This window comes from Anser brachyrhynchus (assembly GCF_964034855.1).
Source record: "Anser brachyrhynchus genome assembly, chromosome: 11".
Lineage (NCBI taxonomy): Eukaryota > Metazoa > Chordata > Aves > Anseriformes > Anatidae > Anser > Anser brachyrhynchus.
In genome coordinates this window covers 10,680,862-10,707,902 of record NC_137706.1, presented here as the reverse complement: position 1 = coordinate 10,707,902, position 27,041 = coordinate 10,680,862, and the positions used below count along the sequence as shown (strand labels likewise).

General features: G+C 42.3%; 1 protein-coding gene across 16 annotated transcripts in view; it reads right to left on the bottom strand.

The window, feature by feature from the left end:
• The window catches only part of MYO9A (myosin IXA), a 187,948-nt gene that overhangs the window by 108,757 nt on the left and 52,150 nt on the right, over positions 1–27,041 (bottom strand). For 11 of the 16 annotated variants that reach the window (XM_080607332.1, XM_080607340.1, XM_080607344.1 and 8 more), the window contains 5 exons: positions 14,623–14,717; positions 10,839–10,901; positions 8,308–8,407; positions 5,515–5,571; positions 1,291–1,388 (listed from right to left, as the gene is read on the bottom strand). In XM_080607332.1, the coding sequence (XP_080463458.1) occupies positions 1,291–1,388; positions 5,515–5,571; positions 8,308–8,407; positions 10,839–10,901; positions 14,623–14,717 (413 nt within the window). Of the gene's footprint in view, positions 1–1,290; positions 1,389–5,514; positions 5,572–8,307; positions 8,408–10,838; positions 10,902–14,622; positions 14,718–16,601; positions 18,877–27,041 lie in introns of those variants that run through there. The other 5 variants (XM_080607345.1, XM_080607335.1, XM_080607338.1 and 2 more) reach the window with 2 other exon arrangements.

Genomic DNA, 27,041 nt, shown 5'->3' with positions numbered 1-27,041 from the left:
AAGGACCTATACTGACACATACCCTATTCATAGTAAAAGCATGTATACTTGGCTTATCTATTTGTGTGGAATATATAGAGAAAAAGCAGTATTGATTTCAGAATTAATTTGTTATGCTTGGGATAAAGCATGAGCTTACGAAAATTATTTTTGGGTAGGTGAAACAAGTTCTTATTGGAACAAAATGCAGGACAATGTCTCACACTTAAGGGCTTCTAGCTGCTGGCTCAGACACGTGTTAAAAGGAAAGAAAAACAATGCTTAAAAAAGGAGGGAGGTAATCCACCCAATTGCAAAATAATGTTAGATGTTAGCATCTTAAATGTCATCTACCCAAGGGTTTCAAAGTGCCATTAGCACAAAGCAGTAATTCCTTGTTCCCACATAAACCTCCAGGATTTCCGATAAAGGAACAAGGTTCATTAAATTACCATTTGAACATTTTTACCTAAAAAAGCACAAGCTTTCTCACTGTGTTCCAGCTACTGATTTGCCTTTCAGCAATAATTATGATGTCAAAAAAAAAAAACCAAAAAACACAACAAACTCACTGTAAGATCATTTTTCAATACCTATTTTTCTAAGCCCGTTCCTAACCTTAGTAACTTACTTGTCAAGTTCATTCAAACCTACTTGAGACTTTGGAACAATGAAGTCAGTCAACGATTAACACAACAGGAATTACTTTGTGGTTTCAGTGAAGAACAATCTTCATGTAAAGCATGTAATTCCTTGCACTCGGTGGAAGACAGTATTGCAAGCCAACTACAAAAATCCAGGTTTTCAACTGGCACCTTCACTGTGTTGGTGAATGAAGGCCAATTGGAAATGAGCCCTCAAAACCAGCAATTGCATGGAAAGGGATTAAGCATGATGACTAATAATCCGGATTTCTAATTAAAATGGGATCTGGATTCATGACATGCAGAATAAAGCATAACTATTCATGAACAGTACAAAAAATATTTCCAGGTACCAACTTCCTGCCAACACTCAATTTACATAAAGAGTCATTAACTACACTAATGATGGGCATAGTTTGCTTATGTCTTTATATTTTACTTCTTTATTGTACGAATGGTCAAGCACCATTCTTCTTTCTCTCCAGCCTGAAACGTTATGCAGAGCAAAACAGTTATGTTAGCAAAAATTATGTGATTTTTTTCTCACTAACTAGGGAGATTATATTTACAGTAATATTTTATACGTATTTTATACTATCATATTATTTCAATTAATCAATATAATCTCTAATATGTTAATATATGTTAATATGGAAAAGAAACTCACTGTCTGCGAGTCTTGGGAAGAAACCCCACCATCTCCATGGCGAGTTGTAGACGCTCAAAGTCATGCTTCAAGTCCTCCCCTTCAACGGAAAAGCAGTCCTGTTGGGGTCAAAGAGAAAGATTAAGCATTGACACAAATTGAGGTCAGAACAGGTCCAGATGGCCAACTCAGCACTTCATAAATATCATCCTGTGACTTCCAAGCCTTTTATCGGCAACTAGGACATTTCCAATCTGGCACTGGGAAAATGAGATATACAGGAGGCCCTGTTAACACGATGCAGACTAATGGTGGCTAATTACCCGACACCCACCCCCTCGGACACTGCTCTGAATCCTTCCCGAGACAGAGCACGAATGCACAGCACCACAGCAGACAGAGCAAGAAGCACATATGCGATGCAATAAAAATCCAGGATTAGCTCCAGTGGTAAGGCAGAATTTTTCTTCTTAAATATTGGAAAGCATGTACACAATTTAAAATCAAATAATAAATAACAATAATCAAGCTGTCTAGGAGAATCAGTTTTTCAGTAGTCTCTGTATAAGCAAATCAGAGTTGTCATATTTAAAGTAGCGCTACTTGGCAAGAGTTTTGGACAAAAAACATAGAGAAAGGCCGTGAATTAACAACAATATGCTGTGCATTGTTAACATTTACAGGCAGTTTATTCCACATTAAGTCCCGGTCCATTAAGAGTTCCTGTAAGTAAATGGAAGAGTTCTGTTTTAAACTGCTTCAAAATAAAATGCATGTAATTCCATGTAAACTAATCAGTGAGTGAAATGCTGCATAAGGAAGGAAAAGTTTCAAACATTTTAATCACTATTCTAAATACTGGTGCATTTTCTTAGGGAATTTGAAGTCCACCACTTTTTATATCTCCCAGAGGCTAACGTGCCATGGCTGAATGCTTTAGTTATCCAGATTCTCCCCAAACTGATGGCAGTCACTGATGCTTTCAAAGAAATCAGATGACTTTCTGAGTCCAAATAACACCGACCTACACCGATATTTAGAGAACATAGTGAAACTTACTCTCCTTAACTTAGTAAAGGAACTAACAATGCCAAGAACCTTTTGCAGGGTTTGACTCACCTTGGGTCCCCTTGCATTATTTATTATTCTCTCTCTTCATAGCCCAGATTTAATATTTTTTCCCATTGCTAGCTACAGAAATCCCGGATCTCCAATTAGATTATTATGTATCACACAATATAGTGTTATCTTAAGCATCAAAATATTTAGTAACACTTAAATAGAGACTTTCTACAAGTTAATCCAGGTGTATAATTTAAAAATTGTAGCTGCTGCTGCAGTAACAATGAATTAAAGCAGCTGCATCCCCATATTCTTTTGGTCATTTGTCTGTGAATCATCCTTACACTATGAGCAAGTGTGCACAGACTTCTGCACAAACAGATCACAAAATCTGCGCTAAGCAAAGCTACATGAATACAACAGTGAACAACATTGAACAGATACAAAGTAGTCTTAAAATACGTAAAACATAAATGTAGAATATATAGAATTATTTTATCATATCAGCTTTGCATCTCACAGTAGATGCAAAGCAGACATTTTAAGCCTTACTGGGGTATCAGTGGTATGTTCTTCATCCCACTAGGTAGTATCAGTACAGTGATAGCTACCAATTATAGAGAGAAATTCTTATTTAAGATATTTATGCCAACATAAGTAATTCCTCAAACAGTAGCCCTGTCCCCTCAACTAAACATTTGAGAAGCTCAGAGCATTGCCATAAACCCAGATAACCAAAAATAAAATCTATCATCGATCCTCAGGGGCAACAAGTCACTACTGCACTGCCAATCTAGAGATGTTGATGAACAGTAGAACCATTTTGTGTAATTTTTAAAACCATACCAACAATCAATGAACACAGAGTTTTAAACTAAACTAGAAAATACCATGTCTGCCTGTTCTTAAGAAACACTCGTTAATGATTGAATCTTTCACCTTTTGTTACAGGCTATTGAAATTTGCCCTTTGTAACAGATGTATAGGCTATTTGCACGATTTATTGAAAGGAGTGCTGCATTGACAACTACACTATATATCAGTAGGGACCAGCAATGGGGTTATATAAATCATACAATACCAGGATAAAAGGATCCTGGCATCCTTGGTCACTACAAATACGCTGCAGATAACTTGGAGGAGTTTTCACCCTCACTAAGGCAGGACCTGGAGGCTGCAGAACAAAAAATGCCTCGCAAACTCTATAAATAAGGTCTTTTTAAAAATCTTTTTAAAGGGATAAAAAGTGCCACTTCTACTGGCCATCCACAGTCCCAGAAACAATTTCATTTTGTGGCATCATTCATGCAAAATTGAGTCACAAGACAACACTGAAATACCATAGCTGACTCAAAAGTAGTACAATCTATGCCAAAGGCAATTTAATGAACAATTTACATAACAATTCCCAAACTCATTAATCTGTATGGAAAAGCTTTTTGGAAATTATCTACTTAAAAGCAGATGCACTCGATAGTATTCCAGGTCTGTGCTAGGTACTGTTTCCTAATGGATGATTATATATATATATATATATATATATATATATATATACACACACCCACAAATACATATATATACACATGTGTGTGTATATATATATATATTGTGTGTGTGTGTAAATACACATACATATATATGAGTTTCACTGATATTAGGGCAGACGTGTTATAAAATCTATGCCCATGTACCAAAATATTTATTAATATTCTGCTGGGCCAATTAGTTTCCCAGAGTGTTCAACACTTCGAAACAACAGTGAGTTCCCTGCTTACTATCAAACTGAAGCAATCCCTGGATTTCCAGGAAACCCTTAAAGAAGATACAGAAGGGTTTCTTTATAAGCTGAAAGTCTGCAGCAGGTAGAGCCCATTCCTTTTGCCACTAGTCCCTTGGAGGGAAAAGGCCAGAGGATGTTTAAGAGCAAATCTTCACTGAAGCCAAGACGTGATATACCAGGAACATCATGGAAAACAACCCTGAACAAATAAAATACCAGATCAACAGCCAAATTGTAAGGGCGCACAGTTTTGCTATGCAAAATAAGGCAACAAACCTGGGGCTTGGTTTTCTTGGTATTCCTCCAGTCGATTGTCCTAACCCACTCCTAAAGCGATTAAAGGCTTTGCAACTCATTACAGCATCCTGAGGCATACAGAGAAGCATCCACTCTTTGCTCCCTGGTCTCATAGGGCCTCATAACGATGCTAATACAATATTTGACATTTTTAAACCTCCAGAGGCTAGACTCCCTTCCCTTCCTCCTCTCCTAACGAGGGTTTGCATCTGAAGGCGTGCTGGTACTGTGCTGATTTAGCCTCAGAGAACCACAGTTCCTCCCCAGATCACCTCTTCTTCCAGATACATTCACTGGGTTTGGCAACCATCAAGTGAACAGCAAAATTAGCAAGGACAACATGCAGCTGGTTGAAAACATGCTTTCTGGTGCAAGACACAACTGACACAGACCATCATGGGGACACAGCTGCAGGCCACACAAACCCAAAGCACACCACTGACCAAAGCCACCGCCTCTGCCTTAGATGCAAAAGAGGAGCTGGGGAAGGTAAGAAGCATCACGGTCCCTTTTTTGGGTAGATCCATATGGAAAGGACAGCAGAACTATTTTAGGAGAAGGAATTGTTTGCATTCTCAGTAATAGCAGGATTTGATTGTCCCATAGATGGCTGAGGGGTGCTTTTGGTTTTGTTGTCCTTTTCCTGGAAACTGGACGGCAGATAGGCTGCGACAATCACCATGAGCTGATGCTAAACAAGCCCTCTCTTAGCACTTCCAGGGGCTGATTTGCAGTTGTATCAGGAAGCAATTACACTTCTCACAATGCTTCCACATCACAAATTACTGTGTGATGATCAATTTACATGAAACAATGTGTATTATATACCAGGAAGGAACGACTGTGAAAACTAGGTGACCGAATCCAAACCAAGCTGCTGAAGAAGCTTTCCAGATGGAAGTAAGCAAAAAAGGGTAACTGGAAGAGCATCCATGTTGTCACCAGCTAACACACAAGCAGCACCACCGCAGGGCAGGGGGGAGGGTCATTAACAGGTTAAATTTCATTTCATTTCTGCTTGTGGTTTGGTGCACCTCCCAAATTCAAGTGAGCAAAAGGAGCAGCCCTGCACCAGCAACACAGAAGACGCGTGTACTTGTACTGACCGGCTCAGAGTCATAGCAATACTCATCCCAGCTCTGTCTGAGGGGTTTCTTTGTCATCTGAAAGCAAGGCAGACCGAGTTAAGTAGCATTCAGACCAAACATGACTCCCACCACCGGCTCTTCAGGCAGAGCAGCAATGGCGACCTCCCAAGTAAAATAATTGTTATTATTCTGTGCAGTCATTCCTGATCTTTTTCAGCATGAAGTAAGATTTACAGTTCTTTTCAAGGCCTGTGATGCTCTGATTTCTGCTCCTAGTGTTTTCAAGGTAGTGGGGATTTCTCAGGCTATCAGCTTAATGATTTTTTAAGAGAATTCAACTACCATGGTTGGAAAAATCTTTGCTTTGCCTAGAGCAAAGAGGTATTCAAGCAGAGTTGATCTTTGTTTCCACTCTCAATCTCTCTCTAGACCCATATATGTGCTGCAAAACTGAGTTCTTGGTTGAAAGCACCATCTTTTTCTGAGTTTCTAACTTTTTCCTATCAGACAGTGACAGACTTGAAAGGCATCACAGGAGCGCAGGACTTGCCCAGGCTCAGCACTTGGTGCTCCTGTGAGGGAGGCAGACACAGCACCGCAGCTCCTGATGCAATTAAATAAGGATCTAATCCTGCAAATTACTAATTCCAGAATGGATAAATATGGATGTAGAACACAGAAAATATTTAGCAAATTGCAGGGTAGGCCTCTTATCATTGGTATGAGACTGAGACGTCATCCAAACTCAGGGGATATTTTAAGTAAATTTGCTTTTAAAAAAACAAAAGTGAAAATATTTTTTGTCCAACCTGCTTCCTACACTTACAGATCAACAAAATGCTCTGTTATTTCGTTGAAGTATCTGAATAGATTATTTCTCATATGAAATGCAAAATACATTTTTATTTTGCATAACAATGTGAGTTGAAGAACCTGGGAAAATAAAATAATGCTTGAGTTGAGGATTAAGTCAGTCCTTGACTTAAGGGGCCTGGTTCAGTATTTTATAGCTTTTAAATTTTAGTATTTAATTTTAGTTACACACTTATGCTCACTTCCAGGCTTGTTCTTTTCCCTCTCTAAAAGGCAGGGATTTCTCTAGGACACATTCAAGAACTTACTGAGAACGCTCAAGGATCATTTTATTAGTTTTCCCTTTTATGTCTGCAGAGTTTCTCTCCCCATTCCTCCATTACTACTTTTTCCTTCCTCCTCATTTTCCTTTTTTCCCTTTTTCCTACAGGACACAGGAAGGCAGTTACTGCATTGTTGGGAATCCTAAATATTAAACAACGCACTGAACTCATCTTTAGGAGCCATTTTCTCATAGTTGTCAGTGTTACCTGGTCTCCCTAACATGAACGCTAAATGCAGTAAAATGATTATAATCAAAATACCCCAAACCCCCCAAATGTTACTACTCTCCATAAACTGTGTTCAGATAAGTCCGGAGCCTGCTTCCATCATCTGCTGGATGTACCTCAGCACCCTCCTGCAGCCTTCTCACCCACAGCAGCGTAATTTTGATTAAAATAAACACTTCAACCTAAAATATCACACTCCTATCAGATCTACACACTACGCACCATGAAATTCATTATTATGCTTTAAATATTAATGACCTTAAACATTAAAATGCTACTAAATAAAGGGAAGGACTATAATTAAAAGCAATATTTTAGGCTAACATAGAACTACCGGATTGCCCAACAAAATCTGTGAATCTGACAAAACATTCCATCCAAATTATCTTGGCACTTTTGAGCTGCAAAACTGCAGCGCAGATGGTCGCAAAGAACACACCACGTTCTCCAACCTCTGCACTGCTTCCGAGCACAGGAGGCACAAACAGAGAGAGCAGAAGCCTTAAACTCTTAGTATGTTCTTCATCTGAGCAAATTTCCTGATCCTGCTAAGAGTGGGTGGTAGTCATTAATATCACAATATATTTTGGCTTTGATAGTCCACTTTAAAAATCTTTAAAAAGCCCTGGGTAATTGAGATATATTACAGAGCTAAATTATATTTCTAGAAAGACTAAAAGTTATTTGCATTGCACACTGCACATAAGTTGCTCTCCAACTTGTGGGCTAAATCAGTCTCTATTGCTAATCATGTCTCAAGTCCAAGAAAACAGCAATTACAGTTAAAAATCAACGTGTAACCTAAGTGCTGTTCCATGTCATCCTACTCCATTAATTATGTTTTTGAACAAAAAGCGGTAAATTCCCTCTTTACAAGCATCAATGCATATTAAACACCTGACGTAAATTAGATTTTCTAAAGTTTGAAGTTAACTGGCCATTGGTAATACCTCACACATTTTTAATTCTGACATTTTCAATAGTTTTTATGTTTTTACATTAAACTTCTTGTATTGTTAAATTCAAAGTCTCATGCAAACAGCCAGCCAAAATTAGGACTATCTCATTTAAGATACTACTTCTTAATGGTCTACTGGCATCACACATTTTTCTCTTTTCTTCTGCTCAGCAGACAGATGTTAATGACTAAACATTCATTCAGAGAACAGGTAGGTTACTACTGTTTCTCCCTTATATGCATTGTGTTTATAGTCATCTATTTAACATATCCCAGTTAGGGGACAGAAAATGGAAAACACTGATTTTTCCATACTATCAGGCGTTCAGATTGCCAACGCAGATTAATTTCCAATGTCGGACCACTGCCTTTAGAGCACTGAGACAACCCATTTTCATTACTGCACACATTTTCTTCATTAGCATTAAGCTTCAGTGGTGGAAAAGGCAAGACCTTGTACTGCCAGCACTACTGGTAGAGTATTCCCACCTGGTTGAGGTAATGATATTCCTCAGGCTGCTTAAGATGAAATGCTGATCTCTCTTCCTCGCTCGCTCCTGCCAGGAGGTAATAAAATACATGGTAGTTCCTGGTGACAAAGAAAAAAAGATGTTAAACTTGAAAACAACCAGCAGCATTGAGTAGGGAAACACATAAACCTCATAACTTCATTTTCCAGCTTCTGAACTTAGATCTGTATGTAGTTTTAACTCACAGATAGGGAGAAGTCCTGTGGTTTTTAGCTAGTAGGGCAATTTTGAATTAAATTAGAATTTTAGGGAATAGAACAGCAAAATGAACTAAAAAACTCATAAATTTGGAAAGGATAACAGCCACTGAGTCCCATGTCACCAAAGCCCTCCAAATAAGAGACAAGCCCAATCTCCATCTAGTATTGGTCTGATCTCGCTTTGATGCGGAAACAGATGAAAGCTCCAAAGATGATTTACAAAGATTTTTGTAGATCCAACATATAAATATACAATAAAGCCTTCTGCAATGACTGGAACGCTCAACCCTGATGGTGGTTTAGGAATGGCCTGAGACCACTGTACACTGATGCAAAAGATTAAACCAATTAATGGAGAATTAGATCCGCCTCTCCATCCAAGGACGCCCACTCTCCAAGAATATACTTAAAGAATTCCTAGCTGACATCGTCGTGTTTTCCTCCAGAAACATGTGCAAGGCCTACATATTTATTGGAATCAAAACACTTTTGCAATGCAGAAATTATTACTTTTTAATACTTCATTGCCACAACAAAGTAATACTTTTGCAGTTGCAGTTCTGTATGACAGAATGGAAAAATCTTCAATTTTTATGGTTACTCAAATACTTGGAATACCTGAATATTACTAAAAAAACACAAGTGACACTCATCTGTTTTGCTTCAAAACAACTATGACATGGATTAATGCTAACAGCATAACAGAATGTAAAACCACAACTTTGGTTTATGCCAGACATTTTCCAAGAGAAATCAAATTAATAATTACAGCACCCAACAGCGCATTTATCAAGGCTGAGGCTGTGTGTGCCATCTAACTTTGGGATCGATCCATCAGCATTAGAGAAAACTTCCCGCACATCTATCCCAAAAAGGAAGCACAGACACAAGTGCCAGTAGTTGAAAGACAACAGATGATGGAGAGTTAGAAGCAGCAAATTTGTTACAATCAGAATAAACAGTTACTGAAGAGGACACAGCAATTAATATGTTGCAATTAGGAAAGAATAATTTGCTTAAATTTGTTGTCTATATAATCTTAGCTTTTTCTAGAGGCCTTTCTGATGTTTTCAATCTGTTAAGAGCTATAAAATAGAATTAAAATGTCATCTTGTCCCCAAATTAGATATTAAGTAGTTTACAAGTTGTGCAAGAAAACAAATGGTATGTGATAATCCATATGACATTAATCATACAGACAATGGAAAATATAAGTCAAGGACTGTTAATAAAATAACAAAGTCTCTTTTCCCTCGGTAGTACATTCTTCCCCAAACAGGCAAGGAGACAGCAAAAACAGGCTTCTGTGGCCAGACAGCATCTTAGGAAACAAAGCCTGAAACTAGACAGACTTTGGTGCCTCAGTCCAAAATTATGAATAAACACATGCATATAAATATAATAAAAAAACAGCAGGAGTAAACATAACAAAAATTGCAATGAATAGGATTTATTTTTCAGTTTCAGATACACCTTCCCCATCACCCAGAGCACTACCAGTGGTTCTGGTCGCAGCCTCCTCCATCTGCCTGGGCCTTCAAGAAGCACAAAGTCTTAGGCCTTGAAGATGACCAAACAAGGAGGGTTTGATGAAGATTTAATGCAGGACCTGTTACGAGGATTGCTTTTACGCTTTAACCCCATGCAACCAGGAAACGTGCCGCAGGGCTGGAGCTTTCCAGCCCAGCAGCTGGGTGCCCGCAGGCTTGCTGGCTGGCACAATGCACCCCATGCTCTTTACTGCCCCATCCCACGGGATGCTCCCTTCGGAAACGGGAGAGGCAAGTTTCCAACAGCCCTGGCTGCAGAGAGCAAAACACCATTCCCCCTTGGCTGCTGTTCTCCAGGCTATGACAGCAGACCCAGTGCCTGCAGCCACCACCATTTGAAAGATGCAAATCCTGCTCAGTTATCTCAGCAAGTTTTTGGCAGCGTCCTTCCCTCCATGCACTGGTATTTGCTGCTTCACTGAGTCGTTACAGTGTGCGTGACCACTGATGGCTTTTTTTTGGGTAAAAGACGTTTTCAGGGGGCCAGCCCATGTGATGATACAACTTAGTGTCACCCACTCTGAACCCACACTAGCAGAGCTGTTGGAGTTTGGGCTTGTCTCCTCAAGCCAAGATGGTACAAAATGTAAACAGGGACTTTATCCGCGAAGCACATGGTTAGAAGTGCGAAAATCCTGATTCCCCATGCCAGTTCAAACAGGGATTTAAGCCATCTGCGCCACGCTATCAACACATTCAGGAGTCAAAGCCAACCATGGAAGCAAAACACAGACACCTACCGTTCGTTGTGCTCCTGGTAGACGAGTCTGGACTTCTCCAGCAGATACTTTTCAACATAAGCACTGGAAGGAGAAATAAAAGCGTTATTCATTGACCCAATATTCAACTTAAATGAACACAGCTTTACTGGGACTTTTCAGTTTTAGTACACAAAAAAGTTTCAGCCTTGTTTCACTTAGTTATATAAATTTCTTCCTAGGCAGAACAAGCCCAATATTATGTTTGGCTTTTGAGGTTTTTTGGTTTGATACAAAGCCAAAACTAACTTGGATATGAAAAACATGATCTCAGATGAGTTAGCCTATGGGCAGGGAGTGCAGGGGGAAATTCTGACAGAAACTAAGAATCTCTGATACCTATTTAATCCAAAGCCAGCAAAATAAAATCGCTTGCAGACTTAAATTCATGCACAAACCCTAGTTCAACAAGAAATACATCTGGATGCAGAAGTTTGCAAGATAAGATTTAGCTGCAGATTCATTACCCAAATTACCACCCCCTCTCCCACAACAGCCACTTCTCAACAAAAACCTGGGTTATTAACTTCTGGCTATGGTCAGAAAACAACTGCAGAAGCTCCTTACTGGCGCTTACATTTATCCTAACAGCCTCATAATGAACTTATTTCATCTACATATTAATACAAAGCTTTGCTAGCTGAAACAAGCTTTGGCGTGTTCTCTGTTTGTTTGTTTGTTTTCTGTGCAATACCAACCAGTAACGATAGGGATTTAGAAACCGGAGCTATAATTGCCAACAGCGATGATGTAACATGAAACACAAAAGCAGAGGCTGTGCTTTTCCAGCTACCAGCTCGCAACGGGGTGGCACTGACACAGGCAGCAAGGTGCAAGCCCAGAACCCAAGGAAGCTTGGACATGGTGGGACAACGCAGTGCTCGCATCTCCACCTCCAATGGGGAGGATGTTACTGGGGGCTCAGTCCCTCTCCTCTGCCTTCATGGAAAAATCAGCCATGTGGTCGTGCCCAAAGGTGTTCGAAGACTCCTAGGGCAGGCAGCACTGAGGAGAGGCCACTGGAAGAGGCACACCCTTGGGAGGCTCTTGCTGTGCAGAAGGAGTAAGGACGGGCAGACAGGCTACAGCACAGCACCATTTTCCTTTGCATGCTGTGCACCAAAAGGTTTTTTCTTGTTTATTCCCAGTGAGGAAGCTGACAACAGCTATGGATATTCCTCGCCAAGAGGTTTCCTTTGCATCCCCCTTCTAATCTTAAGCACGGGCTCGTGTTTTACCAAGTTTTCAAGCCAGGACATGAGGTTCCCTGTAGACTCAGGGAGTAGATAGGGTGACCCAGGAAGGTATCAGAACGTCTGCTGTAGGATGAATTGGATTGAGTCCACTGTTCCTGACGTTTAATCCCTTCCCCTGTGATTTCTGCTCTTATTATAGACCCAAAAAAAGTCTTATACAATAATTTAGGTTGGAAGGCTCCTCTGGAGGTCATCTGGTCCAACCCAGTACTGAAAGCAGGGCCAATTTTTCTTTTTTTTTGAGGTGGGATGGGGGGTAGATGCACGCAAATGCTGTTCTGGTAAGATGTTCTTTGCTCAGAGAGAAGGCCATAAAGAATACACGTCCAAGGAAGAAACTATGCCCCCTTATTTCAATAGGATAGTGAAAAGGAAAAGAACCAATGTATAAAACAGCAAATCCCCTCAAAATGTTTTCTTTCTATTTACTGCTGTCAATGATATAGAAACTACCTTATCATTACTCACAGTTTTAACAGTAAAGAGTTTTTGAGAGTATGATTTCATGCAAAATATTCATTTAACCACGCTACAGAACCTGTACCTGGTATACCAGGTAATATCAACCGAAACTTGAGAATGAATTTCGCATACAAATACCACCATGCAAAATACCCAAGCACTGTGTTTGAAAGTGCTGCCTCTTGCTGTTTGTGATACAGCCCCATGCTGCTGCGCAAATTTAATTAAAATGTCTCCCCATCTGGCTGTTCTGCAATTTTAAGGAGTATGTAAGATGTTGAGGCTTTTGATCATCTTAGGAGGACTGAACACGTTGCAACGACCTTCCTCCCAGTTCACTTATCACTGAACAGGACATAATAAATTCATAAAGCCTTATGGGAACACACTTCAACGTAGCTATTGCTCATGCTCCACTGATTTCAAACGCATCTTCAAAGGCTTCATTTCGTGGGGTGGGGTTGGCTGCTACTAAATCTCTCAGCTATTACATCTCTTAAGTTGAAATTCCCTTCAAGTTTGGGTCATTATCTGCATACAGTTTGTAATCAAATATCCAACTGCTATTTTCAGCCTATGAACGGAGCAAAATTCTGATTCGGTACTGCAAATTGCACTTACATTAACAAAGCAAATTGCATGCACAAAATGGGGACAGAGCTGATTTGTGTAAGCACAGATTTTAAGCACACAGTCTGACAAATTTTAAAAGAGTACTTGTGATCTTCCTCCTAAGATTACGGAAAAAAAAATTTACTGTCATAGGCCTGGAACAGCTCACAAGTTGTTTTTTTTTATTTGTTGTTGTTGTTTTTGGTTTGTTTGTTTTTAAGAAAAGGGAGAAAAATTATCTTTATTTTTAGGACTGGAGCATACAAATGCAATGCTATTTGCAGGTAACTGCCAACCATCAATAGAGGCCACTACCAGAGAGCTGGCACAGCATGCCAAGATAATATATTGTTATGGCATTTGCTGGATTCTACCCTATGCTTCCGTTTAAGTAGGTATTAAAAACAATTGAGGCTTATCCTTTTAAGAGAACTGTTCACCAGAGCTAATAACAGAAGAAGAGAAAAGGAAAAGAACATCAGATTAGAAGTTGGATGAAAAAAACAGTTGCCTGACTGCAAAGTACGCAGAGTACCCAAGCTCATTTGAAAAATTAATGGCATCTATTTGTGTGATACTGTTTGCTGGAAAGTAAGAAAGAAAAAAATTTAAAAGCCATTCTCTACAATAACAATGAAGTCCCAGCAAGAGATCTCTTAGCTAGCTGCAAAAATTACCCAGCCCCTGGAATGCCACATCTACTCTTCGCTTCTCCAACTGAGTTAATTAACCCAGCCAAAAGGCAGAGTTAAGGCAGCACTGCTCTCTTAGAGCTAGTTTGAGTTGCTTCACGATACGCTGACACCCTTAGGAGAGGCCAAAGAGAAATCCGGGTCCAGATCTGCCACCCAGAAGCCTTCATCCAGCTGCAGCTTTGGGAAGCAGCAGCAACACTGGAAATAAATCCCGTGGTGGTAGAGTGGAAAAACACGATGGAGACAAGCATCTCCTTGCAACAGCCCACGGAAAAAGATGCCCTAACTGGTCATGGGTTTGGTTCAAGAGGCACTTCAGGGTAGAGACAGAAGCATATGGAAAATTAGACCACGATGCTAAGTAGTCTGGCTCCATCTTCTCCGTAACACCCAGCAGGCAGCTGGGAGATTAAATCCCCCTTGGCTTTCTCTTCAGGAGACTGCATCCAGCCTCTTCCTGCCCATTGCATGCTCCAGTCCCCCAGCCCGTCCTTGTGGCCCATCCTAGCTAAAACAATCCCCTTCCTGCCTTGCCAGCAGAAAATGTTTCTTCTTCTTCTTTGGAAGAAAAATTCTATTTCAGCTTAATTACAAAGTTGACATCATGATTAATGAGAGCTGGACTGGCTTAAAGCCAGCTCAGGTGTATTCATACTTTAATGTGCAGCATAGGTACGCCAACATTTTCATAACATTTAAATATGCTAAAAAATATACGCTGTGAATCCGATTTCCGCTTACCCTCGCACAGTGCCCGTCTCCTGATAATTCACTTGAATAAATTTTCCAAAGCGACTTGAGTTGTTGTTATGCGCGGTTTTTGCATTTCCAAAAGCCTGTTAAAAGAAAGAGATACCATCAGGACGTTTGAAAAGCCACCACCTTTCCTTATTTATACGCTCATCGCTAACAACTGGCTTTCCAGATTTTGTTGTCATCGTATCATTAATTAAAAACACATGGCAAAAGTTAGTTGAATGGGCTACGAAATAATATGATGAGCTTCTGGGGACCACATTCATTTTCAGTTTGGGATTCATGAAGGACAGATAAACACTCTTTAAAAGTAAAGCACAGCTATACATGAGATTTAATGTTTGAAGTTATTATATTCTATATTAGGGTTACACTTTATTCATTTAAATAGATATAAAAGTATGCTGCTCCAACAAGACTAACTTTAATGAGCTAAAGGAAGCTGCTTTTTAATTATATATGGAATTAGGGGAAAACACTTTGAAGGCTTCTCAGATGTTCGACAACGTTATATGTAACACCGACATAGCCTGTAGTATCCTCAGTATTTCAGACACTGTCGCTTCGATTTGTCGCCACTGTTTTTCCAAAACTGAAATGCTTTTAAGGCTTTATGACACAAAGCTTTCATTAAAACCCTGCCTTACTGAAGCACCTAATACAGACTCATTTACCATTGGTTAAAAGAAATCCCTAACCACAAGAACTATTGCAAACCCATAAGAGCTGCATCTCAAACCAGCTTAATTGAGAACTGGTATTTGCAATTGTGCCTAAATCACTTTAATAATCTGGCCCACGGTGACAGAAACTGTCGTGCTGCCAGGTACAATTAATGCTTCATTTATTACATCGGTTTTGGTAATCATTCACCTTTACTCCTAAGCCAAACCTATTTAAGGCAGTTATACACAGAGTAGTTCCTGGAGCTGCATATGTACATTGATTCACAGACACATTTTGTGCTGATGTTCAACATTAGTGTTCAGCTCCGAGCTCCCAGCAGATTTATTTCCTACTCAGCTATTTATTAGAAAAGATTAAAAAGGCTTTACATCTATAATCCCAACTTTCTCAAATGACCTTTGCAGGTTTTATTTTGCACCTAAAAGCTAAAAAAGAAAGGCTTAATGAAAGGAAAGGCACTCCTTGAAGGCACTTGCCACCTCCCATGCATCACGGGCTCCCCATCAGTGGGACACAGTGGAGTGGCTCCAGGCTGCAGAGATGTGGGTGCCCGGCCCAGTGTCACCATATCCCTCGGGTGGCACCAATAACCACGCACAGTGTTACATCCCAGCCCCGGAACTGCAGGTTTGCTAGCATAATAGTGACGGACCTCCACCCCCGCCCCATCTGAATACACGCATTTGTTTCAGCTCATGCTGTTGCATATGAATTTGTCTCGGTTGACTAAAACAAGTTCTGCAATAGCAGAAACCTGCCAAACGAGCAGCTGATGGTTGTGCTTGCACAGAGAGGCTGGTTTCGTAACACTAATGAGTGTTCCTATACACAGGTTTCCAACCTTTTCAGGCTGTACATACTTTGTTTTCTGATTTTTCCCCCCACATCACTGCTGCACACAGTGGCTTTTCCCCCAGCACCCTCATCCTCTCCTGCAAGAGCCCTGGAACCCTCCCCATGCCCCCAAAACCACCTCCTGGCCACTGAAACTCAGGCATCCGCTTCCCTAGAATGTGCATTTTCAGATTAAAAGTCTAAAGTTATTTCAGTGTTGCCAAAGGATTTACCTGTCCCTTGCAGGTGTTTCAGCTGAACAGCTCAGCAAGCACATGCAGCAGTGTTTAAGCAGAATATGGTGATATTCAACACAACAATATTAAAAGGGTTTTCTGGTTCAGCTCCCTGTGCTATAGGACAAGGAAATGGCCCAAGGGGAGAAGCAAGTCTGTTTATTGGGATTTCTTTGAGAAGAGAATAAAACAGAGAAAGCTTCCCACCAGCTGCGATGCTTCCTCCTTGAACGGGCGCAGGACCCGCGGTGATCGCAGCCCCACCTCCATGCGGCAGGGCTTCTACCTCAATGTGATGTTGTATCGGCAAATTCCTGAATCCCCTCACGTCCCAACAGGGTGGACTTCTCTTATTTCTGTTAAAACAGATTCAGGATAAAATGTGTCGAATGTGGGAGTGGGAAACTGCAGGATTCCTTTTTTTTTTTTAAATGAGGAATAGGTTTCATGGCTTTTTCTGGATTAATACGCCAAATCACGTTATATTCTATAACCCAAACACCCACAGAAATCGTAAGCCATAGTATCACTCTTTCAGGGATTTTCTGTATTCCTTGCGTAAATGAGAAAGCTCTCTGCATCCTGCCTTGTTAAAGCTTAAGCTTACTCCATGGCATAGGCATGCTGGTAAAGGGCCAGTAAGTAGCTCAAGACATGTCTGATGTTTAACTTGAGACAACTTAATACATTTTTGTTAGTTTTACTCACTGCATTTCTTTAACAGAACTAGCAGATAAAAAAAAAAAAGCACTATTAATTCAATTTATGCACATCTAGTCTACATATGCTTGAACGACACCCCACATTCTTCTGCAGCCAGTGATGATGGGGCACAACATTGTTCAGCCTCGGAAAACCGAGAATGAGTTACAACTGCTTCACTAAAATTAGGTTCTGTTCACATTATTTCACTTTTCTAACCCGTCGATTCTAAGCTGTTCGACGCTTAGCGGAAAAACTCAGTAACAGCATTCCTCAAATTCTTGGGGAGACCAAAGCTTGTCCTGGCTGGAGCTCAACGCTCTGAAGGAAACGAATTCAATACGCTCCTCTGTGCGAGCAACGCGTCCGTCTGGAGCGGCTGCTGGTGCTCCAACGGCTCGGCAAACGCAGAGGAGCAGGCAGCCCCATTCCTGGTACCTCCTACAGCACTTCTGCACAAAGAGATGCTTATCGTGGACCGGGCTGGGAGCTGAACGTTTGCACCACAGGCTAATTCACCAGGCAATATTGTTGGCGATGAAGACTCAAAAATGAGCTGTGTTCCCGAAATTGTGCAACTGCATCTGATTGAATCTCAAAACCTCCTTGTTCAGCTATAATCTGCTCCGTCGCCTTCAGGAACGCTCAGCGTTTGCTCATTCATGGGGCCCAGGAGGCAGGAAAAAAAACCACTAACGTTTTCGTGGCTCAGTACCTGCCCTCCCTCCTCTCCTGATCCCCAGTGCTCACGGTCTCTTCATTTTGGACTCGATACCAATGCAATCTGGAACGATGATCTGGAATAAGGACTATCTCTGGGTCTTTCCTGAAATAAATTTGTTTTCCAAACACCTGCATCTAGGAAAACACTGCACTACCTTGCTCTCCTGTAATGACAGTAACATGGCATTTTATAGGTAATTCTACCCGAATATCACCCCTGCATAGAGTAAGACCTTCTGCAGAGCAGAGCGGGTAGGAAGGTACATGCCTTCTCTCGGGTATTTAAGGTCCCTTTTTTTGCACAGCCCTTTGCAGATGAGCCTCCAGCACTCAGATCTATTTTTGATGCTGCTGCCCTTAGAGTGAAAACTAAACAAATCCAGCATTTTATCTTTGTTATTTAGAGCTATGTATTAACAGGCAAAAGTTTGAAAACGCCTGACACGCACAGCGTGGCAAAGACTATGAAATTGGCACAGAGATTCACGAATAAAGCCTCTGAGTAAAGCAGGACTGCTTACAGCTACTGCGTAAACCAGGAGGAAACTCAAAGCGTGGGCGTAACAAAACCCAAGACTGAACTTAGACCACTGAGCATGACGTTTGCTGTCACAGCCACATGTTTAAATCCCCACATACATCGGTGCTGTTAAAGCACAGCAGCAAGGTGATGAGTCCGCCCAACCAGATGCCCAAAGAGCCCAAGCCCTAAGACATGGGGAATGCAGTGGAGAGGAGGAAAAAAAGATGAAATTGGAAAAGCCTATTTGCCATCAAATAGGTTCAGCAAAGGACAGAGCCAAAAGGAGGTGGACAGGACAAAAGCTGCGCAATGCTAGGGACACTTATTTCAAAGAGAGCCTCCATAAAACTTAATTAAAAACCCTGACAGAACAAAGACTCTGTTATTAAAATATATATATATCATTAATATTGTGTTTGCTGACCTGTAACAATAGCTACTGAGCACAATAAAACAAGCACATCATCACAAAAAGTGATTAATAGCAGGAAGTTCCCTTTGCAAAGCAAGTCAACTAACTTCTATGCAGGAAAGAACAGCCCACAGGAAAAAAAAATGCATCTTTACATTTCTCCATGCTGCTAACACTGCTATGTCTGTGTGAGCACCACACAGAGCACTCATGGGGTTTTTAACTTAGCCTCTGCAGTTAGGAACTCCTTTCTGCATCTTCAGACATAAATATGCAGATGTTAAAGACAACTTTTTGCTTGATTTGGTTCAATCTGCGACCAATTTCACAGCATCCATCCTGACAGGAATCTTTTTTTTAACAGAAATGCACTGAACTGGGACCAGAACAGCGATCACTTCATCACCCAAAATGCACCTGGATGACTTGAGTTAGAGCTTCCCTAAATTTTCTCTCGTTATATCTGCCACAATAACGGCAAAAGTATTTCTTTTATTTAAATACTTTTATTTTAAATTCTCTTGTTTGAAGACTTCCATTTAGAAGAAATACTTCTTTTAAGCCTGCAGCTCACTGCATGATATAGCCCGTCAACCTGAACTGCACTGCTCGATCGCTCCAACAAACCTCACCCGACTTTCAGTTTCCATAACCTGTGTGCAGCAGAGAGCAGGGCAGCGAAACAAGTGCTGAAGCCAAAAAGCATGAGGTGCAACTCGAGTTCCTGCAAAGCAAGAGAGGATTTACGTTTATTATGTTCATCTTGCGGGACATTGTTCTGCATGGGCAAGCACCAGCACTCAATGTCTAGGCTACAGCAATTAAATACCAGGCCGAGTGCTGACACCTCACCCTTTAATTCTCCTCACTAGGGCTTGGCGCTTCACACAGCCTAATGAAACCATTTATGCTTTTATCGTAACCAGCACAAACCACCAAGTATTTATAATGCATGTGCTGCGATGCTTGAGCTGAGCTCTTGCCAAGAACGGACCTGCAACGCTGTCCAGACCTGGCAGCACAAATCTGCTTCATCTTTGGGCTAACTTCTAAACATTTCTCCTTTAGTCAACATGCAGCATATGTATACGACAACCTATAACATTTGCACATCAATATATTATGCCTATACATCAAAACAGCATTATTCATCCCTCAACCGGTCACTGAAACACATCGCATAACCACAACACAATTTTCCATTTCAAACCTCAAAGGTGCTAAAGCAGCTTAGACTTAAGGTCTATAATGAGAAAATGCTTTTATTTTTTACATTACAAACCGATGGTGTTTGTCCTTGATTATTCTAGCAAAAACCTCTCCCGGCTGTTGCCATGCCCAGAAGAACTGAAGGGCACTCAAATCTCTGCAAGCCCTGCAGAAGTCGTTTGCCCAGCAGCAGCTAACGAGGCTGCTGGTGACTGGATCCATCGCAGGAATCCAGCTCCGCTTCAGCAACTGCTACTGGAGAGGAAGGTGGTTACTTGCACAGCACAGGAGAGTGGAAACCCTGAATGCACCAAAATTGGCTTCAGTTTTGGGCTCCTCGGTACAGGATAAACTTAACACAGAGGAGTTCAGGCTGCTGAGCTGGCTGGGGGCTGATCCTCCCTGAAACACCCACGGAGGCTCGGAGATGGATCAGCAACAGGCACAAGTAACAGAAGGAAAATTCTGATTATATGGAAGAGAGGCATGTTTTCAGCATGAGGGCAACCAAATACTAGAACAGGGCCCAAAACAGCTGTGGGATTTCCCTCTCTGGGGATACTCAACACTCCTCTGAGGCCACTTGACCTGCACAGCTGGACCAGGGGACTCCCAGAGATGCCTGCCAACCTCAGCCGTCCTAGTTTCACAAATCTACCCACGTTACTTGCCCTTCTGGCACAGAGGGCAGCTCTACACAGTGCCTAGAACAAAATTTTATAGGTCAAGGGCAGCGCAACCGCCATAGGCTTACCCTGTGCAGGATTAAACACGGTGTGTTCTTTCAGCATAAAGCACATCAGGTATGTTAAGAACAGTTCAGAGTAACAGCTGGAAAAGGACCGTCACTGGGTGGAAGCCAAATGAGTTCTACCAAATTAAATTACTTTTTGTAATTTAAACCATATATAAAATACCACTTTTTCATGATACAGGCTATGAAGCACCTGGCTTTTAATATTTATTTTACTGCTAAGTGTCTGCCAGCTCTAAGTGTCTTGTCATTCTAAAGCATTTGCACTAAATAGCCCCCTGACCACAGCAAAACAGAATATCTGGGGGAAGAAATTCCTCCCCTCTCCCAAACCACACGACCACCCTGGAACTGAGCAATTAACAAAAAAAATCTTTTGCAGCAATTAGGCTTAAGATAGAGGGTCAGTTATGACCACTTATCTTTATGCACTTCAAGTTCACACTCCCAAACTGAGATAAGGGAGAAAATTACTTTTAATCTGCGAGTACTCCACTGGAGAAGCTTTGGGTGTCAACTGAACTGAATAACAAGTTCCAGTGTATGCAATGCAGCTTTCAAGAGAACCATTACGTAAACTCAAATAAGATACTCTAGATACAATTATTATAAAAGTGATTACAATACACAATTTGGGGGGAGATTTCAAGCTCTGCTGATGCAGGTGTTCTATCAGTCATGTAAGAAATAGGATTTAATGCCAGCATTAAGGGCAAATGTTCCAACCTTGGCAGCACGTTCCTTCTTTTCCAGGTTAGTGCTTAGGCAAAGGATCAAGGAATTGCCACGTAACCACAAAGGAACAAAACCAATGCCAAACCAAGGCCTCCTACTTGAGTCCTCTTCCCAAATGGGGATGCTTTCCCTCCACACACTGTAATGGGGAAAAAAAGGTGGCTGAGCACTCAGCAGGCATCGGCAGATGCTGGCACGGATGGATCCGGGAGGCAGAGGCTGCCAAATCTGTAAGGTTTTCATGCACATAGTGGATGGCCCTGGGCAGAGCAGCCAAACACAGGTGTTTTCCAGCAATTTCAGACACATTGGTAAACAACCGTTTTGGTGGAGAACCTTCAGCTCAGGTTCTGCTTCGTATTTATAAAGTATCCCAAAACGGTGCTTGGTAGCTCACTGGTGTTGTGCCGGTCTCCCTGACCCAGGGGATGTTTAGGCTTCTCAGCTCCACATGGTTATTTGGAGTAAAAGAACATTTTACTACATCAGCTGGCTGATGCAGATAGTAAGCGTCTGGCAAGTTCCAGGATCAAGAAAAATCTCCTTAACTAGAGCTTCAAATAGCTTTTTCATACCGATGGAGATAAAAAATAACCACAGAACTATAAGATGAGAGGCTGAAAACAAGACACAGCTCAAGGAGGAGACTTTCCTCTCCCCCAGCATGCAACGCAAGCATCCCCACTGAGCACAAGAGAAGGAAAAGCAGCCTGTAACAGAATACTGACAGATGAAAAACACTTAATATATACTTAAAGTGACTGGCAAATAGGTTATGTAATATATTACAGCATCAAGCCATACCACAGGTTCCCCACCTTGCAAAATCAATTTTTACAGACCGAGGTTGAGCACGGTGATCTATCACGAAGAGCTGATTCTACAATAAACTCCCCTGTGATTTCTAGAAACACCACCAGCATGTGCCAGGACAGAATTCCTTCACAAAGGCCAGTACGTGCCCCACTGCAAGTAACGCGACGGCTCGTTCCCTCGAGACGCGTACAGGATGACGCATGTGGCACTGAGGCTGCCCTTGCTGGCAGAGCTATTGAAAATATTGAAAAATTAACAAGACCCAAATCTCAAAAAGCATTTCATACAGGCCAGAGACCCTGAGACATGCCACTCAGTGCTGGGCTTGCCTCTTCTCTTGGTAGAGGCTTCGTCGTCTCCAGAGCTGCTGGCCACCCACATCTCACCTGCCCTGAAGCTGCCGCTACGAATGACACAATTTCTCCACTTCCAAAACTGAGCGGCCACGCAGCTCGGTGCTTGGCTCATGCTGGGGTCTGGCGCTGCTGCCCGAGCATCTCCCATAGCTTTGGAGCTCATCGGGCACTGCGTCGAGCTGTGCAGGGGCAGCCCTCGCCCAGCGCCTCACGTGCTTCCAGGAGTGGGGTGGCGCGGGTCCTCCGGCGCGCTGCTTGGCACAAGACCAACCCTCAGCCTCTAATTTAGGGAGAGGGACACGGTCTGGCACACTCCCCCTGGACACCCGCCAGCCCCTGGAGGAGGCCTCTCAAGGTCCCTTCAAAGCCCTGTTTTTTCCTCTTTTTTTCAAGTAATGATTCCACAAGGGGCCATAAACGTCTAGAAGCCAAGTTTCAGCTTCCCACTACATACTTGGACAGCCCCGACAGCACTAGAAACTGAAGTGTTCCCTGCTCAGGCCTGACACAAGTTTTCCTGTAGTTTGTCACCAAAATCAGTGCCACAAACCAAAATGCAGGAGAAAGCGTCCCTAACGTCAAACCTTCCATCTGGAAGCTCTTAGCGGAGGCACGGGGTCGTTATGTATATTTTACACACATATTTTTGTGATTTTCCCAAGAGAAATATGTGTAATGAATAAAAACAAAAACACGTTAGCAGCAACAAAAACATACCACTGTAATAGGAAACCCAGCTTGGCTTCTGCGCGTGTTATCCTTCCTTTTAGACCTCGGCTACTTTTTGCTAGTTACAGGCAAAAATAATACACCCTCCCCTAAAAAACTGTCCGAGCTCTGCCATTGAGCCGACGCAATAAAAAACACATTTAAACTCTGCCATGGAAAGCCATGTTGCACAAGAAAGGACGTGGTGAAACGGCAAGACAGAAGCCTCCACCTCATCGCTGATCTTCTCCTGGATTATATAAATAATCCGCACCTTCTCTTGAGGAGATTCCCAGATTTCAAGTGCTGTTTGTGTACGCGCCACATCAGAGTTGGGCGCAGCATGCCCAGGGAGGATGGCTTGCTCACCCAACAGCAGCTTCGCATGCTTGGTGTTTTCTGCCGATTGCAACACTTCGGAGGCAGTTCCTGTCATCCAGCCCGGCCACAAGAACGCCTTTTCCCCTTCTGCAGCGCAGTTCGAGCAGTCAAATGGGAGGAAAGGGAACTTGAACATGGCTATTGCTAAGTATTTACAATGGACCACAATCTTCTCTCTGGGTAGCACTGAGCAAAATAAAAAAAAAAAAAAAAGGAACAACTGGCTCAGCTGCGACCAGAATATTTGATAAACCCTGGGAAAATCAAGGGCTGGCACTGGCTGCTCACAAGCAGCAAAAGGGAAGTCTCAGAGATCAATATATTTTTATTGACCTAAAACAAACAGATAATTTGTCTGATCAGAGGACGTGATTGCTTAAAAAAATGTATTTTCAGCCATTAGGTAAAGCAAAACAGAGAATTTAACAGGTATTGCTTTCCATTTTCCAACAGCATAGGATTGGAGCATTTCTGAGGCTGTGATGGAGATATTTCCTATGAAATGGAAAAGGTTGCGAGGGCAGGGTGAGCACGACACCGCCCCGTTGGCTACCTGCGGAGGAAGGAGCAGCTGCGATGCGTGGCGCAGAAGCGGTGCAGCACGGGCATGGCACCAGAGCGCTCTGCCATGCCTCCCAGCAGAGCATCGGCTCTCACCGCAGAGCACGCCCTGCCCAAATCCCCTGCTCGGCTTTGCACATTATTTTCCATTGCCATTGAGGCCAGTATTTATGAGTTAAAAAAAAATCTGAAAAAATAAAGCCCTGAATGAATCAAACGAAGGGGAGCATGCTAAGACTCGTGCTCAAGTATTCATGGCAGCGAGCCATGCTGCATCAAACACAAAACCAATGCGGATGCTCGTCCACCGTTTTCTAGCCTAGCTTTGCTGAAAGGTGAGCATTTGGGACTTCGCTTCAAGTACTGAATTCACCAAGTTTGCAGTGGAGGTTTGATGGGTAGCAGAGCAAACCAAAGGCGAAGGAGCGCAGTTTTTTTTTTTTTTTTTTTTTTTTTTTTTTCCTAGAGCCACATCTGTGAGCCATCGACCCTCCTTTTGGGATCTCCCTCCTTACGTTGGGAAACATTTCCAAAATTTTGCAGCGAAGGAAACTGGGGTCCTCCCAGCAGTAAGCTCATTTTACTGCACGAATTAACCGATCCCCAGCTGCAGGGAGCCAGGAGGAACATGCTGCATCCTCAAGGATGCCTACAAACCGCAGCGCAAATTACGTCTCCAGAGGCATTTAATAGCACTTAGCTTTGCAATCTCTTCAGCCTTCATATGTAATGGCTTTCGCTCGTTTTGGGGAGAGCAACCATTTAAATCCTGATTGTTCTTCAAAAGAATGTAGCCACTGCTAGAAGTACAATACAGTGTGCGTGCATTTAAATCATAAAATTTTCAGAAATAAGGGTGTGCGATGGCCGGACAGACCATGGCTTGCTCAGGATGAGTGATGTTCTGCTGCTTGTGCGCCAGGAGCCGTGCACCTTTATTCCATGCTGCAACACTCACGTGCCTGACAGCACAAAATACGAGGAAAAGACACTGGGAAATTCATGGGGATGCTACTTGCCTTTCACCAGTGAGTTAACGGGAACTCACACTTGGTTTTCCAAATAATTTCCTGCGAATAAGCGATGGCTGCTCCAAAGACGCCTTCACTCGAGTACACGCTCGTGACATTCCCTATTTTCCGAAAGTGGGGGCTTCCAGCTGACAGCTGTATGCAGAGCTTCTGTAACCTCTTTTCTGTTCAACTGCCTGATAAACCCTCTCTGGCTAGAGGTCTTTGAGATGGGAAACAGCCATCGCGCTCCATCTCTGTGTAGTTACACAAACAGTGCACTCAATTTGCTCCCCTTGTAGAAGCCTGCAAGCTCTGCACCATTACTATTTACACCGACCTTCCTTCTTTCAAGCTTTCAAGAACCACTACAGCGTGCTGAAGCATTTCAGCAGTTCTTCTCTAACAAAACACATTGTAAAGCAAGAAAAATCACGGCCTGATACTAGCGTTGTGGTAGCTGGAATGGGATAAAGATAGATGTGCAACAAATTTTGCAGGCGAAAGTAAATTTGTCTGTCATTGAAATAACTGGAAAAGCGAACAAGGTTTCACATACACACAGGCCTTCTGCCAGCCTGCAGCAAACCTCAAAGCTCGCGTACAAATTCAGAGTAGTTTTTCTCAATTTAGCACGAGATTCATTGGTAGAACCCAGTGGGAGAAAAAAACCCTTAGCCAGAGGAGCACAGGAATGTGAAAAAGGGAGCCAGGAAGGGCGAAACCCAGCACTCCCTGTGCTAAGCAGCGATATGCAATTTATACCCTACACAAAAACGCATTTTCTTCTGTTATTTGGAAGTGGGAGGCTACATAACACATAGCAACGGCTGCACCACGTCGGAATAAAGAGTGGGCCACAGATAACCATGCTTATCTTGTAAAAAAAAATGAACTGTGAAGCCACATTTGCAAGGCAAGGGAAGGATTGCACTTGTTCCCTGGATGGGAAGGGGCTGTGCCGAATCCCTCCCAGCAGGACTGAGGCCGGAGAGCGACACACAATGCCGAGGGTACGAGCATCCTTCCCAGGTGAGAAGCAGAGTTTACTTGCTCCTTCGTGCATCACCCGCTTCTGAAGCCCTGACTCGGATGGCAGGCAGCAATCTGTTCTCGTTACACACCGCCCCAACGTGCCGAAGCCGATGAGGAAACCAAGGAGGTGACTGCTCAAGCGTTCTGCAGTGCCTGCCACAGTGCTAGCCATTATCCGCACTTCACACCAACCTCCGAGAACTAAACGCTGGAAGCAATGCCTATGGCGAGGGAGAACGGTGGCTCTGCGCAGCCAAAAATCTCCACGTGCATCACTTGGAGTGATCTGGAAAGGTTTCTTGGGGTAGAACTGAAGGAACTTTCCCTTAAACAACACAGGACATGCTGTCCTGAAGTGGAGTTCAAGTGACAAACTCAGCCACTCTGTTTGCATTTGGGATGATGTGAATTGATTTGGAAACCACTTAGAATTCTGTTTCCTTTTTGCATATAAAAGATGCATGCAGCACCCAGCAGAAATTGCTGGAGCACATTTATTTATTCCAAATGGGAAGCACAGGGCTGCTGCTTCAGCCTTATAAAATAAGAAGACCATTAGTGGTAGCTAAGGGGAGTTTGCTTGCATCTTTGTCTTTGAAGAGTATTAAATGCATCTCTTTATTGACTTTAATCAGCAAGCAAAACACTACATTAAAAAATTAAATGCATCTGAAAACAGCATTTCTTCTCTACATAGCTCTGCCTGCATTTTAAGGAGGAGG